The following is an 18,343-nucleotide window of genomic DNA, read 5'->3' as shown; positions in this document are numbered from 1 at the left end:
TCACTTAGTAAGTTATATAATGTCTAATTACTGGAATGTATATCTGAAACTCATATAATATTGTATGTCCACTGTAATTGAAAATAAAAAATAATTTAAATTAAAAAAAAAGAAACATCTGGAAGCAGAGGCCTCCTTACCAATGCCTCCATCCCAGTGAGGCAAGAAGGTACTTATTCAGCAACTAACAGAGAAGCTGTGTAGTACTGGTAGTTACAAGTGTGGACTGTGGAGTCAGACTGGGCCCAGATTCCCTCCTGACCCTGGAAGCTGTGAAACGTTGAGGACTTGCTTAACTTCCCTGCACCTTAAGTTTTTTTTATCTGTAAAATGGAACATGGATAGAAGGTAACTTAGAGGGTTGTTATGAGAATCAAATGAATCAATACATACAAAGTGCTTAGAAAGTGCTAGAATATGTCAAGGGCTTCATAAATGCTATTATCATTATCAAGTCAATAGACTCATAACTCCTGGGGACAGGACAAAATAAAGGGTAGGGGGTAATATCTCTATCATGTCTGTAGGTGTGAGAACTGGATTGCTTTTGGGGGGTTTTGGACCCAGATATGGGAGCAAAGTGGCAGGTATACCACAAAACTGTAATCCTTCTTGCTGTTATCTCAGAAAGCTAAAAAAACAAAAGCAACACCCTGCTCAGGTAGAGCATTGTCTTGTCAGGGCACATACAAGAGTCAACCAATGAAGGCATAAATAAGTGGAACAACAAATTAATGTTTTTCTTTCTTTCTCCTTTCCTCTCTTTCTCTAAAATAAAATATATATGTATTAAAAGCAGCACATTTTACATGAACTCAGCTGAACAGCCAGCATAGCAGAATTCCAGTGAACTAGGTCCCCAAATTGCCCAAATGTCTGTTTTTTAAAAGCTCCATTTTTTAAAAGCTGCTAGTTAGGAAGTCACTGTAGTTGTAGATCAAGGACATCACTGAATGCTATTTATTTGCTTACTGTAGTGATTCTCAATATCAAACAATTTTGAAATTTCTTGTTTGTTTTTGTATTTCGCGCCTTCTGTGTCCATGAACCCACCCTAACACTAGCTAGCCTTTTCTAATTGTGACATGATAAAAATTACACAAATTAAATTTTATTCTCTATATTGTTTTAGTCTGAGAATTTCTCAGTGCCCCTCAAGATAATTAGGGATACATAAATCACAGTTTTCATAGTGTTCTGGGCAAGGCTTAATGCAAAAATTTGGTTAACCCTGGTAATTGGACAGATAAATCTCTGAGTCCTGTTCTTCAGGAATCTCTGGAAATTGACACCAACTCTAAAGGGGAAAGAAATAAAGTAAAAACGTTGTTTGTTCTCCAGACAAGCTCCCCAGACACTGTCCTTGCTTCTAGTCTCGTATCCATTGCTTGGGTGGAGGACTTCAACCAGCAGGGCAGGGATGAAAAGACACTGAGTGGGGATCCCAACCCGGGTCTTAAGGGAAAACTTGACCATCAGGAGGCACTATTAAGAACATGCCCTTCTATGTCTATAAGATGTTTGTGTAGAACAAGCACCTTGCAATGTTTTTAAAGGGTGGAAATTGAACTCTCAAGTGCAACATGGAACAGATAAGCAGGGAATATTTACAGAGTGACCAAGTGGTGAATTTTCATTACTGACTAATAAACTTCATTTATATCAGGTTATGTGGTTGGGTCTCAATCCAGATAAAGGAGTTTGTTGGGGTGTCAGATATGACACAGCCTTTTCAAAGGGATTGGTCTGGAAAGAGATTTCCACACCTTGAAGCCCATAAAAAGGGTAGGAGCTCCTCCAGGCCACCTCATTTGCTCCAGCACCTTCTTCCCTTCAGACAAAATGAAAATCCTTGTGAGTATTTGTTTTTGTTTCTCTATATTCTGGTGGTGACTGCCTGCAGAGGATGTTTGCATTCAATATGTCTTGGATTTCAGGGTTCTTAGACAAGCACTGCACATGCTTCTAAGCTCCTGTGATTGAATTAAGGATGTCTTTGTCAGGAATAGTGTTGAATAATAAGTGGAATATTTATTTGTGTATTGTCTATATTTTGAAATGTTTACTGAAAATTACAAAGAAAATATTTTGGAAATATCTAGCGATTTTTCATTTGGAGGATTTTTAATAATAATTCTTATTATGAGCTTTGGAGGGAATGTAGGCATTTTAGGATAACTGTATTTACTATCTAAAAGAGAAGTGGTAACTTAAAAGTAATAACATCAATAATATTAACAACAATAATAATAGCAGAAGTCATTTCCCAAGTGTATACTAGGCCCTACACTAAACATATCACATGACTAATTTCAGCTACTCACTTCAACAACTGTGAACTGAGTAGTATTACCCCATTCTACAGATGAGAAGAAAGAGACATGTAGAAATGTGATTTTCTCAAGCCAGCGAATTTGGGATTTAGGTTTGAAATTTATCCATCTTAGATCCCATTTACAGAAGAAATCATGGCAAAACATCCCTGTCATGACCACCCCTACTCCTCCAACTGACCCAGCCCGGACCTCAGTCCCCCACAGTTCCTCACTGCAGTGCTCCATGGGCAGTGGACTGTGCTCTGATCTATATCGGAACTCCTTCCCGCAGTCTCTATCCTTTATTCTCACTTAGAAGTTGAGGGAGAAAGCAAAATGATAAATGTCTCCCTATAAGGTGTTAAAGACTGTCAACTTAAAGAATTCCCTCTCCCAGGAGTCTCTTAAGAGGAGACCTAACTTATGTCCAGACCTGTAACTGTGGTGTATTAATCACAGTGTTGAGTGGCTGGTTATTTGGAGGCAGGGGACCTTTTCTGAGCTCTTTCTAATCATACCACTAAGGTGGTCAGGCCTCCATCCACCTGTTCACATTAATAGAATACATAGGAGTGTTAAAGTTTACTAGAACCAGCCTGGAGTCAGAGAAGATGTGTCCCTAGGCAAGTAAGCAGGTGGCATATCTGCATACAGGTCTTTGTTAGACACTCCACCAAGTCATCAAGAGAGAAATGTTATGGGCAAGATAGAAAGGGCAGTGGAAAAGCCCCACTGACAGTTCTTAAAAATACCTGTTTTCTAGCAGATCCCCTACAGCAGCAGTTTTCAATGGTGCAGTACACTGTGACGTCAGAAGAGACAGCACAAACCCGGGACCAAAATATTAGATTAGACTTTGACGCAACTACAGCAAAATGTCAGAACTGCTTCAGTGTCAGTTTCATGGCCTGTGGCCTAACATTTGTCTGATGGTAACACCAAGGCAGGGGTCGTAGGATAAAGAGGCTCTCCTTGATGTCAGCCTCAAAAGTTAATCATGTCCCCAAGCACCTTATTTTTCCTAGTGTCTCTTGCAAATCCATTGTATCTATTGCCCATGAACCCATTTTCAATCTGTTTCATCTTTTTTTTTTTTTTAACCAGAGGTCACAAATTGCCTCTTGCAGTCCTAAGCCAGAACAAACCACAACAGGGTATTCCCATAGTAAAATCAGTCACTTCTCACTGCTCACCAGCCCCAAGTTCTTCCTGGTATAAGAACACATGCCATGTAGAAGGTTTTGATGTTGGAAAGGGCTGGGAACTGGGTGAGTAAAGGTGGAACCTTGTGTCTGGCAAATAGCAGGAACTCAATAAATACCTGTCAAATGAGTGACTGTGTGTGTTTTATGCTTTGGAAATGGACGGTTGACCACCCATGACCAAGCCAGTGTCTTTAGGTGTACATTTTCTGAGGTATTTATGCTTGTCCTGTCCAGTGTCCCCTCACGTTTCTATCTCCAATGATTACCGTGTAGGGAATGGAAATGACTGGTCTATTTTTCAGGTGTTACTTCTGGTGGTGCTGGCCATCTTTGGAACACAATCTCATGGATTCGAGGTGAGTTAATTCGCTATGGACTTTATAGCTTGGAGATGTTGGGAGAGGAAAAGGAAGACACAAGACAATTTGATGGACAGTAGAGAGTCCATATGACTTATTTGGGATAGAATCCCAGAAATAACCAATAATGGAAACAACGAGAGAGATTGATTATTTCTTCCCATTGGCAATAACTTAAAAAATGTAAACCATTGCTTTAAAATGTGGTCTGTCTCATTTCTCCTGTGATGTCATTGCTTCTTCCATATAATATATGGTCAGCTATGAGGAAGAGTTTTGCATTCATATTTTGAAGTGCTTTTGGTCTGGGATCCCAGTGGAGAGGTTTCAGGCTTCAATTTCTTGTTCATAGCAGGTGTAAGGCTCTATTTTGCTGGGAGAGATTCTTTCAAATGTATGTGATTTATGGAAAAACCACTGTCTTTGTTGTCCATCTAGGTTTATAACATCATCAGCCCAAACAACAATGGTGGCAATATTCAACAGACAGTGACAATTGATAATGAGAAAAATACAGCCATCGTTAACATCCATTCCGGATCATGCTCTTCTACCACGGTTTTTGATTATAAACACGTAAGCAGCAAAGGGATTTTTATATTCTTCAAGACTGGGTTTCTGGAAGGCAGAGAGGCAGGCATTTAGTACATGTTTGACTTCTAAAATCTATCCTGTAATCCCATCAGAATTTCCTTACTTCTGCTTTTCCTTTTAAATAATCAAGCTATTGATTAACAAACAAACAAAGTCATTTCTAAGGAAAAAACATAGCAGGAAACACACACATTTACTTGACCTTTTCAGGTGGAGATTGGAAGTGTGATGATATTGTCTCTCTACAGGTTCAAAAAGCATGACCAAAGCCCAAAGCAATGCCTGGCACACAAACTCTCAAAAATATTTGTCGAATAAAAAATGAATGAATTAGGGCTTCTCATACATAAAATTGTGCAGAAAAAGGACAATCATGAAACAGTCACAAATGACCAGAAATCCAGAACAATTACATACATTTAACTATGAGTGTAAGGATATGCAATAAATTGTGTTTCCTCTGCAAGAAAGAAAGTTAGTTAAAACACCAAACTATTTCCAAATTTTAGTTGCTCTTATTAACAGGTCTCAGAAACCTGCTCAGAAAACTTACTCTGTCCTTTATTCATGAATTCATTTACTTGTTTTCTTTTTGTTCCACTGACACTATGAGTCCTCTTTTATCCAGGCACAGAGATGTGCACTGTGGACATAGGTAGGTTGTTGTCCATCTCACTGGATGTCTTCTTTTCTTGTACAAATATCCTGGCAAGCTTCCTCCCCATTGGTATTGGGAATTCCAGGACACATTTGAAAGCAGAGAGTCTTTGAAAAACTCTGGTTAAAAGGAAGTTGTATTGAACTTGTTTTTAAGCAGATGCCAAGGAAATCTCAAAAGTGTCTTAGTGGCGAGGATTTGGTTTACACTTCTTCTGCTATCATTATGCTTAGTCTCAGTCTATTTTTGAATTTTAGGAACTAGCAATTTGTGAGAATGAAAAATAGGAAGTAGAAGGGTTTATGTTATATACAGTCTTCTAGGCTGTATAATTATTTGGAACTCTGAAGAGTTCCGCTCTAGAGGAAGATTAGATCCTTTTGGCGCCAATGTCCTCACCCTCCATTGCTCATCCAATTCCAACTTCCTCCAACTCATCCCTACCCAGACAGCTTGGATTAGCGTGGAGAAAAGTTGGAGAGATGATAGAGGAGGGAAGAATAGATGAAACATGAACATGTGGGAGGTGAGGGTGGGCAGGGGTATGTTAAGGAGAGTTTCTAGGCCAACACTGTCCAATGGAACTTTCTGCAATGGTGGAAATGTTCTGCATCTGCATTTCCCAGGAGGGAAGCTGCTGGCCACTTGTGGCCATTGAGCCCTTGGGAAGTGTGATAGAGGAAGATCATTTTAAATTGTATTGAATTTAAATTTAAAGTGCTACATGTGGCTAATAACTAACATATTGGGAAGCACAGTTCTAAAGAATATTGTATGTACTCCAAATCAAGGAAGTGGCTGCACAAAGTCAATAGAAAGAGACAGAGAGCTGCTTCTTCTCAACCTTTCAAATTGCAAACTGCAGACCCCTCATTCCAAACATGAAAAGTGGAGCACAAATCATGTGCTTTCACAATTTCAGGGACAGAGATGACAAGTGAAAAAATAAAAATGTTATGTCAAAGAAGTTGAATGGATAGGACTGACTGTTAAGTATCAGTCACAGCCACTCACTGTGCTTGCTCAAGGCTTTCTCAAGATCCGCATGCCCTTCTCACCAAGTTCAGAACCCAGAGAACTGGGAGGGGCAGTAACTGTGCTCTTGCTGCCTCAGGGTTACATCGCATCCAGAGTCCTCTCCCGAAGAGCCTGCTTCATCATGAAGATGGATCATAAAGCCATCCCTGCTCTGGACCAACTCAAACGGTACATCTACGAGAGGCAGGTAATTCTGGGGTGCCCTTAAATATTTCCTGTTCTTGAGCGAGGGAATACTGGTGACTACAGAGAAATGATGAGGGTAAGGGATCATAATAATCGTACCTTCTCACTCTTCATTTATTAGAATGTTTTCACGTGTATTGTTTTTGATACAGGAGTACATCTCTTAGCTTGATTTCCACCATAGAACCCCCAATACAAGAACTTATAGTAAATTCCATTGCTTCTGTAGAAAGGACTGCACAGCTTCTCTTCTCAGAGCAGAGCTCTAGGAAATAGTGAATGGCAAAAAAAGGAGTGGAGTTTTAACATTCAATGACACGAGGTGCAAAGAAACAATATAGTACAGTGAGAATAAGCAAACACTGCATGAAGCTAGAAGTATGGGGATTAATTCTCCCTCCATAGCTTCCCTTTAGTGCCACCTTGGGCACAGGCGATTCTGGGTTTCATTGCCACCACCAGCCAAGTAATATTGGTAATAATGAGGATTCTCTGAAGACCAAGGGTCAGGAAGAGATGAAGTCTTGAGATTCCTGATCACTTTCTATTTAATAATCTGAAAGGGGAAAAGTCACAATTTAGAATGAGGTACACCAGATTACATCAACTTATTTTTACTCAGTCCCACTCAATTATACTGACCTAGGCTCTGAACACCATGTTCTCGGACAAGTACACCTGGGTCAAGTACAACCCACTGCAGTCTCTGATCACAGACGTGAAATGGTTTTTGTTCGGGTCACCCATCGAGAAGCTCTGCAAACACATCCCCTTGTATAAGGCGGAAGTGGTTGAAAAGCCACGTGAGTATCGATAAATCATTCCTTCACCAAATATTTTCTGAAACCTCTAATGTGCCAACACTCTGCTAGGTGTTGTGTGAAATGCAAATAAGTGTTAAACATGACTCAGTCTGGTTTACTTTGGGAATTAGATAAGGACCATGTGTGGAAATTGTGCTAAATGTTAAGAGAGATACAGAAATGAATAAAACTCTGTCCTCAAGGAATACATAACCTGGTGGAAAAGTTGACCAGTTAACACAGAGGATGGAATAAAAAAAGATTCCTGGGTATCAAGAAAAAACTATTGGAGTCTCTAAGGCACCATATATGGTGCGTGTGCCGACTGTAGTTAATAACATGGTATTGCACACTTGCAAGGTGCTGGGAGTAATCTTACGCATTCTTACCGCACATGCCAAACAGAGTTACCTGTGTTAACTATGGGAGATGATGGATGTGTCATCCTGATCTTGGTAATCATCCTACAATGTGTATGAATATCAAATCATCATGTTGTACACTTAAAATATATAGATATATTTGTCAATTATTCCTCAAAAAAGTTTTTCAAAAGTAATATCTTCAGAATCTAGGATCGAACTGGTCCAAGAAAAAGCAGGCACAGTGCACTGACGGACTAAAAGCCCTGATTCCTCCAGGTGACATGTATCACTGCAGTCATTACTGGTATTTTTACACAAAGTTTCTAAATATGGAAGAGGCCAGAGTGAAAGAGGCTGGGCCACAGATGTTGAGCACAACAAAAATTCCCCAGAGTAGTGGAATATAAGTAAAAAAGAAAAAAAAATAGAGCTCAATACTTTTCTACTGCTAGGAAAAGAATTTTAGTTAAGACATTTTTCTGTTGGAAAGTCATTAGTATTTGTAAGTAAAGACACATAGGCTTGGCATTAATGCAAGACATCAATTGAATGGAGCCAGGCAGCACTTCCAGGAATTTTCCATCTATTCAAGCTAGTATATTACAGTATTATCCTTTGCAGTACAAGCCTAACTAAAATCTTGGGTAGCATGAAATTACATGTACAACCTCTAGTCAAGGTATTTACTAAGGGCTTTGGTTTGCTGCATTCTAATAATGTATTTCTAATGCTCTTTCTTCAAAAATGTTCCCCTTTTCAGATGACGTTGGTGCTAATGGCTGCGCAAAGGTTGGGCTCCTGGGCATCTTAGGGATTTCCATCTGTGGAGACATTCATGTTTAAGCATTGGCTCACTGGTTGCATCTTCTCAAAGAAATATGCCCTTTGGTTTCCACTCAGCAGCCCAATGAAATTCTTTCCCAAAGTCCCAACTGATTTTGCGATTCAATAGTAAAACATAAATACAACATTTATAGATATCTGAGTGTTTGCTTTTCTTGTAAACAGCAAAGGGGTGTCCAACGATGTTTATGTTAATATATAGAAGGTAAAAGATTGCCAGGATTTCAGGTAAAGTGCATGAAGTGTGAACACTTCCAGCTAAAATGGCTGGGTCACACCACACAGGCTGGCTGGTGGGTACTAGTCTCCATCTTGGCATCTGCTCACTGACCAGATACCCATTTATCTGTCCAACAGCCCAGGGGGAGCAGGGACTCAGGTGTCCCTGTCCTCCACCTAGTGAGGGGACGTGGATTTGGGGTACCTTTAGCGAACAACTTGACTGCTCAGATGAAAGAAATTATCCCCTCTGACAAAGCACCCAGCTTTGAGGGCCATTCCCATGCCTTTTAGCTCATCAAAAAAATAGACTCAACCTTAAAAAACACTATCATGACATACTTTGTCCCAGAGTGAGGAGAGAGGACTGGGGGACAGCCTGCATGAGGGGGAGGGCTGGGGGACAGCCTGGGTGAAAAGCACTGCCCAAAATGAGGCCTGCCAATGAAAAGATTTTATAGAAATAATTGCCAAGATTTAGGTTTTTAGGTTAAACTGTAGGGATGGTTTCCCTACTCCAGGCATAGAGCAGGAGGAGGACAGGAGAAGCAACAGGTTCCAGGCAGGATAAAGGGCCCTGCTGTTGATCCTTGGGGAACTGAGAGCATGGGTGGGCAGGGAGCTAGAGAATAAACAGTGGGCAGTAGTGGGCATAAGCACAGACCTGAGGGCCAGGGCCAGCAGGCTCTTCCCTGAGGCTGCAGAGAAGCAGGAGTGATGGGGAGAGTCAGTAGTGCCACCATCGACGCGGAAGGGGCTAGGGAAGGGAACAAGACGTTCCCCCAAAGGGAAGCCTGTCAATGAAAGGCCATTCTCTGAACTAGGAGGCCTTTTCCCCCTACAGTTTCTCTAAGGAACCAGGGTATGCGTTGCAGCAATGGGAAGACTTGACACCGAAGCTTGGGGAGAGATGCACCCTCCTTGTTTCTGTGTTGAGACCAGAAGGCTGTGCTCCTATGAGCCCCTGAGGCCCCCCAACCAGTGGCAGCGATGGCAGTGTCTGAGCAGGGCCCGTCCTCAGCAGAGGGCCAGCGGGTGGTGGGTACGGCTCAGCTGTAGATGCCCAGGCCCCTTCTGCCAGTTCTAAGAGGCAGCATTGGTGATTTGGGCAGAGGCCAATGACAGCAGCTGCCCCAGGAGAGGAAAAAAAGAAAAGGGAATAGAAAATTTTCCTTTTTGGAATATCGATGGTCAAATTCTTAGCCCCTTCTTAGGCCCAGGGAGACTTAAAAATTAGTGCAATGGACTTAGCCAGAAGCTTGTGTTCTTCAGTTACAGGTGGAGGTCACAGTCTGTTATTAATGTTAGTGTGATCATATTTTGTTTTAATTTAAATTAAAAAAAATTTTTTTTTTGTTAATCCTCACATGGGGATATTTTTTCCATTGCTTTTCAGAGAGAGAGGGAGGGAGCAGGATAGAAAGAGAAAGAGAAAAACATTGATGTGAGAGAGACACATCGACTGGTTGCCCCCAGGACATGCCCCCACCAGGAGTGGGGAGCAAAGAGCAACAAAGGTACCTGCCCTTGACCGGGAATTGAACCCACGACCACTGAACCTCACCGGCCAGGGCAGTGTGATCATATTTTAAACAGAAGGCTGGTAGCCTTGAGAAACATGGAATATGTTTGGGTCAGGATGAGGGCACTGGCTTGAGATTCAAATATGGTCAACCTTAATGAGTGCTGGATTAGATGAACCCGAAGAATAAACTTTAACAATGGTTATGAGTAGAGTGGTTCTGTAGACTCAATGTTTGTATTTCCCTTCCAAATTTATGTGTTGAAACCCAATCCCCTATGTGATGGGATTAGTGCCCCATAAAAAATGTCCCCAGAGAGTTCCCTTGGACCTTCCACCACGAGAAGGAACAGAGAGAGGACACAGCGAGAAGATGGCCATCTATGAACCAGAAAGAGAACTCTCACCAGACAGAACTTGTTAGTGCCTTGATACGGGCTTCCCAGCCTTCAGAACTGTGAGAAATAAATGTTTGTTGTTTATAAGCCACCAGTCCATGGAATTTTTGAATTTTGCCCTCCCAATCCTAACTCCTAAAAGACCTAGAGCCTTGTGCATGCATGGAAGATTCTTTATAAAATAATGATTGAACTTGTAACCTGAAGCACCGAAATCTACTTTGACAAGAGGCCTAGAGGACTGGGCTTGCTGTTTCTCAGGACAGAGCTGTTACAGCCCAGTTAATGACAGCCAAGTGTGATGATGCGCACTTGAGGGCAGGAGGGCAGCAGGCCTTGAACCCCGAGTTTTTGGGAGAAGTCCAGCCTGGCTAGGAGAGTATCTGCAGGGATGGTATGTGATGGGTACATGGCAGGTGTTGAAATCTTCCAGAAGTAACAGATGTGTTACAATAGCCAGGTGGAGCCTGAAGGTAATGGGAAATTCAGGAGCAGCTTAAGCTCAGACATCTGAGATGGGACTGGGGGCGAGACTGGCCTAAGAGCAGTCAGTAGGCAGCCGTCCTCACTCCATCACAGAGAGCGCAGGAACAGGGGTCCTGGCAACTGTAACAGGGACTCAGGAACATGGGATAACACAGGGACTGGTTCTTGGAGCTGGAATGAAGGTGTCTTTTTGTTATTTATTTACCTACTGCCAAAATTCTCAAGGGATTCTTTAAAAGACACCCCAAAGAGAGGCCCTTAGAAATGAGACGTTCTAGGAGAGGCACCTTCTCCTTTACACCTTGCAGGTGTGCAGTTTTGTGGGCTGCATGTGGATGGGAATGCCAGTAACTCGAGAGAAGACAGTGAAGGCAGGGAGCCCTAGACCTTCATCTGCTAGATCAGTGAGGCAAGAAACTTTATTGTTCTAACCCAGAAGGAGAAATGGTACCCAATTTTCCAGATTACAAAGCTGCATCTTGGGTTGAAAGGTAGAAGGTGGAAATAAGAAGCTTTCTGTTGGCAGAGGGGGAGTGCTGACCCCCTATGTGCTCGTGTCAGGCCAGTAGCCCCGTCTAGGTGGGTCCATTCTCTACAGGGCCGACGTGGAGGTTCAGAGCCCGGGGATCTCCCCACAGATGGAGAGCCCCATGAAGGACAGAAGTTGGACTTCAAAACATGAATCAGGGTCAACTGCCAGGGCCGTACCTTTAAGAAGAAAGAGAAGCATTTTAAAAAATGATTACTTAACCGCTTTAAGACCCCCAAGTAGAGTGGATATCTTAAGACTTGCACCTAAACCGGATATGGTGCTCAGGAGAGCTCTCCTAGCAAGAGGCTGTTGGACCAAAATGGGGGCTCTCCCTGTGCTGCAATAATTGGCCCCACATCCCCTCTTTCTATTTCTCTACTGACCTTTAATCATCTTCCTAACCTCTAGCCTCGAAAATTCTTGTTTTCCTGCCGGATCCTCCTGTTATGAAGAAGCCTTGTTCATTGGGTTAATTTATACCAAGATGTAAGTGACAGGCAATGGTCCAATGGGAAAAGGTTACTGACTATAACTGGAATGGCAGGTAGTTTTGAAATCTTATCTGGTAGCTATTCAAGCCAGCCACCCCTGATCCCCATCATATCCCCAGCATGGGTGCCAGCCACTGAGATATCCCTTCCCCAGTGCAGCGTATAACTATTAGGGTTCTGCTTTCCAACCTCTGGGAAGCCCGAGGAAGAGGGGGACTGAGGACCCCAAAGCAATGGACCTGTAATGGTGGGATGCCAGGCACTGTGCAGCTTGGGCAGGTGATGAAGCTTTGGGTCAGGTGAGGGCATCTACCAACTGTCAAATCCCACTGATGCGATGACTGCCCTCAACCTTCTGGTAAAGCTAAGTTAACTCTGTTTCCTGTCCTCAGTGAGCCCTGAGGTCAGGAGATTATCTCTGCCACCAGGGGTGGTATATCCCAGGCCATATTACCTTTATACCTGGTAGCAAAGAAATGGAACAGACCCCAAAATTGTCATTAGAATTTGCCAATGACCTAAAAATTGCATTGCACCCTTTTGTCTCACCAAAGGTCTTTGGTTTCTAGTTAAATTACTAACACACCTTCTTTTCGCTGCTGGGCAAAGTAGGTAGGGACCTCTCGGCACATTTCCTTGATGGACGTCCCATACTGTGCTAAGTTCTTGACCCGGCTGGGTAAAACAGTGTAGGTCAGGCCGCGAGTGGATGGATAATGCTTTAAACCCTGGAAGAGGTGGTGTTTTAAAGTGATGAGACAGCACATGGAGGTGGTGCAGCAAGGGAGAAGAGACAAGAAACTTATTTCAGCACACATGGGTGATTCATTTACAGAAACAGCTTTGTCAGCCTAGACTTGCCCTTGTGTTTTGTCTCTAGCTGCAATGTCTTCTCTGGCCACAAGGTGATGACATTACTCCAGAAAAATCTGTGAGTCTGTGTCTTTGCGATGGGTTTATGCTCCTTTAACCCTTCTTAATGTCTCAACTTTCCAGCCTCCAGTGCTTTTCTCAGCTGTGATGATAATATAGAATAGTTTTAAAATTATTTGTTATTTATATTATGTTTTTACTTGTTATAAACCAGATGAGTGGAATACTTTCTACCTCTCTTTCTATGTGACCCAAAATGCATTTTTTCCCAAGTTCAGTGACTCTCCTGCCATGGTCGTTAATGTTGCTCAAACGATCTGGGCAGGTTACCAAAGCAAATGGCAGTAAGTCTCAATGACTTGCCAAGGACTTTCTGTTGATTTTTTAATTTATTTGACTACCTTTGTCATTTAAGAGGCTGAGGGGTAGAGAGTTTCAGCAGACCTGGGCTTATTTTCATCTAAAGATGATATGTATGTACGTGATGGGGTGTGTGCAGGGGAGGAGAGAAGGAACAGGGATGTGAACACTCTATTAATTTACTCTAATATTTATAGTCAACAATTTATACTCACTAACATGTAGCTCACGTCCTTTTGGAATACATTAAAATTATACCATCACATGGAATTTTTACCGATCAGGTTATAATTTGACTTAAATGGGTCATGGACTGGACTTGGGTTACTTTTTATGATGGTAGGATTTCATGGGCATCAAGCACAAGCATGAACTGAGGTCCCTCTGTGTGTATACCATTGTCCTAGGAGGCTGGGATGCAGAGTTGGAAATCACCAGAATAGAAGGAGACCACAATGAGCCGGTCTCACTTACCTGGTGGTTCAGGGTCTTGTTAATGTCATCCAAAGTTGGAAAGGCAGCTTGGTCCATCTTGGCTAAGACACAAGCCATCTTGCTATACAGCTTAGCCACCAAGAGGTCCTTAAAGCAACACAGCAGAAACACATCATTCATTCAGCCACAATATTACTGGGCACCTACTTGCCCAGTGCTGGCACACAGCTGTTCTTTAGACTGGGATGTAGAGCATCCCAGAGAGTGCAGCCCTGGAGGCCAGAATGAAGGGCCAGCAGCAGGACTGGCAAAGCACACAGAGCCCTGCTGCTTCAGAGGGCCTTGTGGCACTGTCCCCTGCTGCAGGCATGGGAAAAAATCCCCCAGGACACTACACACCACTAATGGGCTGGTGGGACTGGAGTCAGGTCCTGTTCTGGCACTTGGTCCTTAGCTGCCTCCATGACCCTCAGCCTTCCCATCTGTAAAGATAAAATGATAGACCTTCCCCCACAGGGTTGTCATGACAATGAGAGGATGAGAGGAGATACTACTGCTCATGAAAGCATCTTACACATTACAGAATGTTCTCGGAATGTACGGGATGATTAGGATTTTTGCATCATACCTTCTAGTCTCAGATTCTAAGCTTGTGTCTGCCACCAACTGGGCCTGTCATTTGGCCTCTTTCGGGTTTGGATCAGAGAAGGGGTTATCTGGCTGTGTCTGACTGAGCCCAAAGACACTTCACCTGCATCTCCCTCCTCCAGCCAGAGTAATCCTGACTTCTTCTGTCCTATGGAATTCTATGGAATATATTGTTTGAGAAAAAGTTTCTATGGCTTAACACAGAGTTGGAAATTAGTAAACTGCATACCTTTAAGGAGGCTTCAGGAGATCTCTCCTTGAGGAAGTCGGGAGCAGGTTAGGTGAAGAGTAAGGGAGAGTGTGTTCAGGGAAGAGAGCATGGTAGTAGGTACAAGTGGGAGCAGAGAGAAAGCCTGCATTTGACGTATCTGTCCTGAGATGCTCAGTGTGGAGGTAGACTGAGGGGCTTCTAACCAGCAGGGGCTGGATGTCACTTCTGGGCCAGAGTGAGGAGTGTGGGCTGTTACTTCCTTTAATCTTCCCAGAGTCCTTTCGGATAGGGAAGGCAGCTATTGATGCTGTTTTGCAGATGAGAAAACCAAGGCACAGAATGGCCGAATGATGTCTCTGTGGTTATACAGTTTTTCTATCTGAGAGCCAGGCCAAAGATACAGTCACTCTTCCATCCTGCATCTTTCTGCAAGGTCTTAACTCTCTAAGGACACTGGATGGCAGGTTAAGTCAAAGTCTTAAAAGTGAAAGTAAATCATTCTTCTCGGTAAATAAGCTGGTTAAAATCTGAGATCAGGACAAAAGAAGTGTTATAGTACATACCAGTCATAAGAAATAGGCATTCTTTAAATGGCTCTCTATTTTCAGACAGTCAGGAGCCATGTGAAGTCAACAGGTCACAGGAACTCAAGCGGATGTGGGATCCCTACAGACTACAGAAGTTCCTCCTACAGTTGCTGGCTCAAAAAAAAAAAAAAAAAAAGGCACACAACTGCAGGAAAGCTAAGTCCCTTACCTAAAGATAGGTATCCCCATTGAGAGCCTAAACCTAGAGAAGGCAAATGTGGACAGTGTCCTCTTCTCTCTGGGAAAGCATAAGGCTAAAATTTGGAGCAGACTAGGCTATCTTTGGCATTATAATGAATGTGTTCCACATCTTACATTCTTGTAGTCCAAGACTCCATTCCATTCACTCAAAACATTGTTGTCTCGGATGCTGACCATACCTCGGAAGGCATTGACACGGATACTCTGGGTCCCAACAGACCCATCCAGAGGATGGCTGTCACTGATGGTCTGGAGAAAACCAAGCAACAGGGAGAAGAGTTGAAAGTCCAGAGTTTCCGCTCTGTCCATATCTTGCAGGTTTAAAAGGATACTCATAAGAAATCTGAGAAAAGTCACACTGGATTATCACTATGAAATGCTTCTACTTAAGGAAGACCGCACAGGTTGGATCCCTCCACCCTCACTCACCGTCAGGGCCCGAGATGACGTTAGGAGGAAGGCCACAAGGATGAAAGATGCAATCTGAAAGGGAAACCCGTATCAATGCACCTGGCTACCTTAGTCTCGGGTGAGTCCAGATCCTGGAACTCAAAGGGCCCCCAGAGTTGGAGCCTTCTTAAAATGACTTTCACAGATTCTTGTGCCCCTGGGGCCCCAATATGCATCAGAGGAGTGTTCGGTGTGGTTCACATGGGGTGTGCTGGCTACTCAGAAGGCAAAGCTTTATCATTCGCTCAAGAATGTCTTTTGTTTTGCTCTGTATCTACTGTCAAGTCACTGGGTTGAATATTAGGCAACTTCCCAACCACTTATTTGCACATAGGGGAGGCCACCTTAAGCCAAATTGTAAAATAAGTGATCGTTTAGATCCTTACTCTCCCCTTTCTGAACCTTCCTCTCTCCTCCCAACCACTGGGGACTCCTTCCTGCTCCTTTTGGCACCTGCTATCCTTATGCTTTCATTTCCTTTTCTTTCTCTCCCACCATGCCTGAGAATAAAGGATCAGGTGCCACTTATTTATACCTCACTTGGAAATAGGTCTTACTCAAATGTTACTAGTTCTTGAGATTTTTGCAGTGACTCATTTTCTCTTGGCGTGGCCTGCCTTGCCCATTGAGGGGATTTCAGGCATCAGAGAGCAAGTGAAAGAGTGAAAGAGAATTAGTAGGGCAGGAACAAGCCAGGATAAGAAAGTGTGGCAGTAAACCTTTCCCTATTTAAGGGTCACAGCTCAAGTGCACTTACAGCATAAGCAAAATTCGACAGGAAACCTTCCTCTCCCCCATCCCCACAACACCCTATGCAATATTCCACATGCCATGACACCACAAAAGTGAGGTTCATCTTCAAAGGATTGTTGTCCTCTATGAACAATAATTATAATGTGGCGAGATCAATCAAGGAGATGCACGTAGCAATAATATTTTATTAAACTATTCTGAGAGTTGGGGCCATATATCAAATACATCTGAAACTTTCCTTTACTGGAAATTTTTAAATAAGATAAATCTAGGAAGAGAGGGCCTTAAAATATGAATATCTACTCAACCCCAAAGATTCTTGACCTCTAAGAAATTAGTTGTTAGTTCTTTGGGGAAATACCCATCATTCAGATAGGTGTTCGAAAACAGAGAGACTTGCCAACTGAGAGGTTATGTGTCGAATTCATATTTAGAAATTCCATTTGGGTTTAATTTGAAGAGTCCATAGGGTAAAAGAACTGCTCCCTGGCAATTTTGGTTCTGAAAACAATCACCTGCATTTGAAATCAGAAAATATACTTACAAGGTGTTTCATATTGCTTCTCTCTCAGACTCCATGCAATTGCACGCATAATAGAATTTTCTATGTCCCATTTATTTTCTAAGTCTGGTTTATATAGTTCTGGACTTTTCAATTATTGCCATAATAAAGGACTCTGGGTAGTTAACTACAATCCAGATACCATTCATGGGGAAACAAGGCAAGTTTATGTAATCACAGTTATCACTTTTCTTTAACTACTTCTAAATATTTTCTCTTTACTGTGCTACCTCTACTGGTTCCAAGGCAAACATGGCATATGAACAAGTCTTTGTGGGATGGCATGCCCATGACCTTAACGACTAAGGTAAGAACTGCAAAAATTAGATCCCACACAACGGTCCTGATACAAAATCAGTGCATTCACCCTTTCAACTTCTCAATTCCAGAGAAGTTCTGTACTAATAGTGGAGGATTGAGAAATACCTTATGAAGCCAAAGGAGACAGATTGGAATTACAAGATTAGATGAAAAGCAATCTGGTTAGCTCTTTATCCAAACCCAAAATCACACGGTTGGTCTTTCAATATCCTCTGCCCACCCACCAAGCTGTCCTCATTTTACCCCTTCAAACATTCACCTCTAGTTGACTTTCTTGATGTTTTGCTTTCACTGTATGGTTTGTCTCTCTCTTGCCAGCTTTCATTTCAGGGCACTTTTTTCCCCTCATAAAGGACCATTTGACCAGCCCTGGAATTCCTGAGACCATGAGACCACTCTTCTGTAATAAGCCAAGCACTAGCTCAGGCCTTTTTATATCTTTTCTTAAACCCCTGAATGGTAGTGACCCAACTACCTGGTTCAAAGTTTAAAAGGGCAGAACCAAACAGAATTTTTTTTTTTTCCTGAGAGAAGATGAAGTATATGAATGAGCTTAGACACTAAAATGGTCAAAGAGGAAAGACAGACATCTCAGTCCTTACAGTGCTTAATGCAAATTGTCAAGGGAAACTGAAGTAGATGGGCTCTGGGACTCTCCGGTCACCCAAGGCTTGAATAATATCATACCACCATCTCCATTATTGTCAGTACTTGAAAAAAAAAAAACACAAACAAACATGCACAGAGCACATATTCAGTAGTTTTTGACTGAATAACTAAAATGTATTAAAAGAATGCCTTTCATTATTTTGCATGTGGATATCCAGTTTTCTCAACACCACTTATTGAAGAGACTATCTTTTCCCTATTGTGTGTTCTTGGAGACCTTGTCAAAAATTAGTTGACCGGGTATATATGTGGGTTATGC

General features: G+C 42.4%; 2 protein-coding genes across 2 annotated transcripts; one reads left to right on the top strand and one right to left on the bottom strand.

Annotated features, from left to right (window-relative positions):
* The first annotated feature begins 1,842 nt into the window (after positions 1 to 1,842).
* On the top strand, positions 1,843 to 8,366 carry GKN2 (gastrokine 2). The gene is made up of 6 exons (XM_016224191.2): positions 1,843 to 1,854; positions 3,823 to 3,876; positions 4,318 to 4,455; positions 6,246 to 6,356; positions 7,002 to 7,158; positions 8,284 to 8,366. Exons 1-6 carry the CDS (start codon positions 1,843 to 1,845, stop codon positions 8,364 to 8,366), a joined length of 555 nt encoding a protein of 184 aa, XP_016079677.1.
* Positions 8,367 to 11,604: 3,238 nt separating this feature from the next.
* LOC107545940 (gastrokine-3-like) lies at positions 11,605 to 17,147 on the bottom strand. The gene is made up of 6 exons (XM_087823849.1): positions 17,077 to 17,147; positions 15,759 to 15,812; positions 15,444 to 15,578; positions 13,722 to 13,829; positions 12,601 to 12,742; positions 11,605 to 11,699 (listed from the first exon to the last, which is right to left on the bottom strand). Exons 1-6 carry the CDS (start codon positions 17,086 to 17,088, stop codon positions 11,605 to 11,607), a joined length of 546 nt encoding a protein of 181 aa, XP_087679975.1. The 5' UTR covers positions 17,089 to 17,147.
* Between the last annotated feature and the right edge of the window lie 1,196 nt (positions 17,148 to 18,343).

This window comes from Miniopterus natalensis, chromosome 13 (genome assembly GCF_054644295.1).
Source record: "Miniopterus natalensis isolate mMinNat1 chromosome 13, mMinNat1.hap1, whole genome shotgun sequence".
In the NCBI taxonomy this organism is placed as follows: Eukaryota; Metazoa; Chordata; class Mammalia; order Chiroptera; family Miniopteridae; genus Miniopterus; species Miniopterus natalensis.
This window is presented reverse-complemented; position numbering and strand designations above follow the sequence as displayed.

Bases quoted from the DNA above. Each gene is read 5' to 3' on its own strand.
- GKN2 (XM_016224191.2), top strand. The intron at 4,456-6,245 runs GTAAGCAGCAAA...TTGCTGCCTCAG, and splicing joins CGGTTTTTGATTATAAACAC to GGTTACATCGCATCCAGAGT. The intron at 7,159-8,283 runs GTGAGTATCGAT...TCCCCTTTTCAG, and splicing joins GGAAGTGGTTGAAAAGCCAC to ATGACGTTGGTGCTAATGGC.
- LOC107545940 (XM_087823849.1), bottom strand. The intron at 15,579-15,758 runs GTGAGTGAGGGT...GGTTTTCTCCAG, and splicing joins CGTCATCTCGGGCCCTGACG to ACCATCAGTGACAGCCATCC. The intron at 12,743-13,721 runs GTAAGTGAGACC...CACCTCTTCCAG, and splicing joins ACAAGACCCTGAACCACCAG to GGTTTAAAGCATTATCCATC.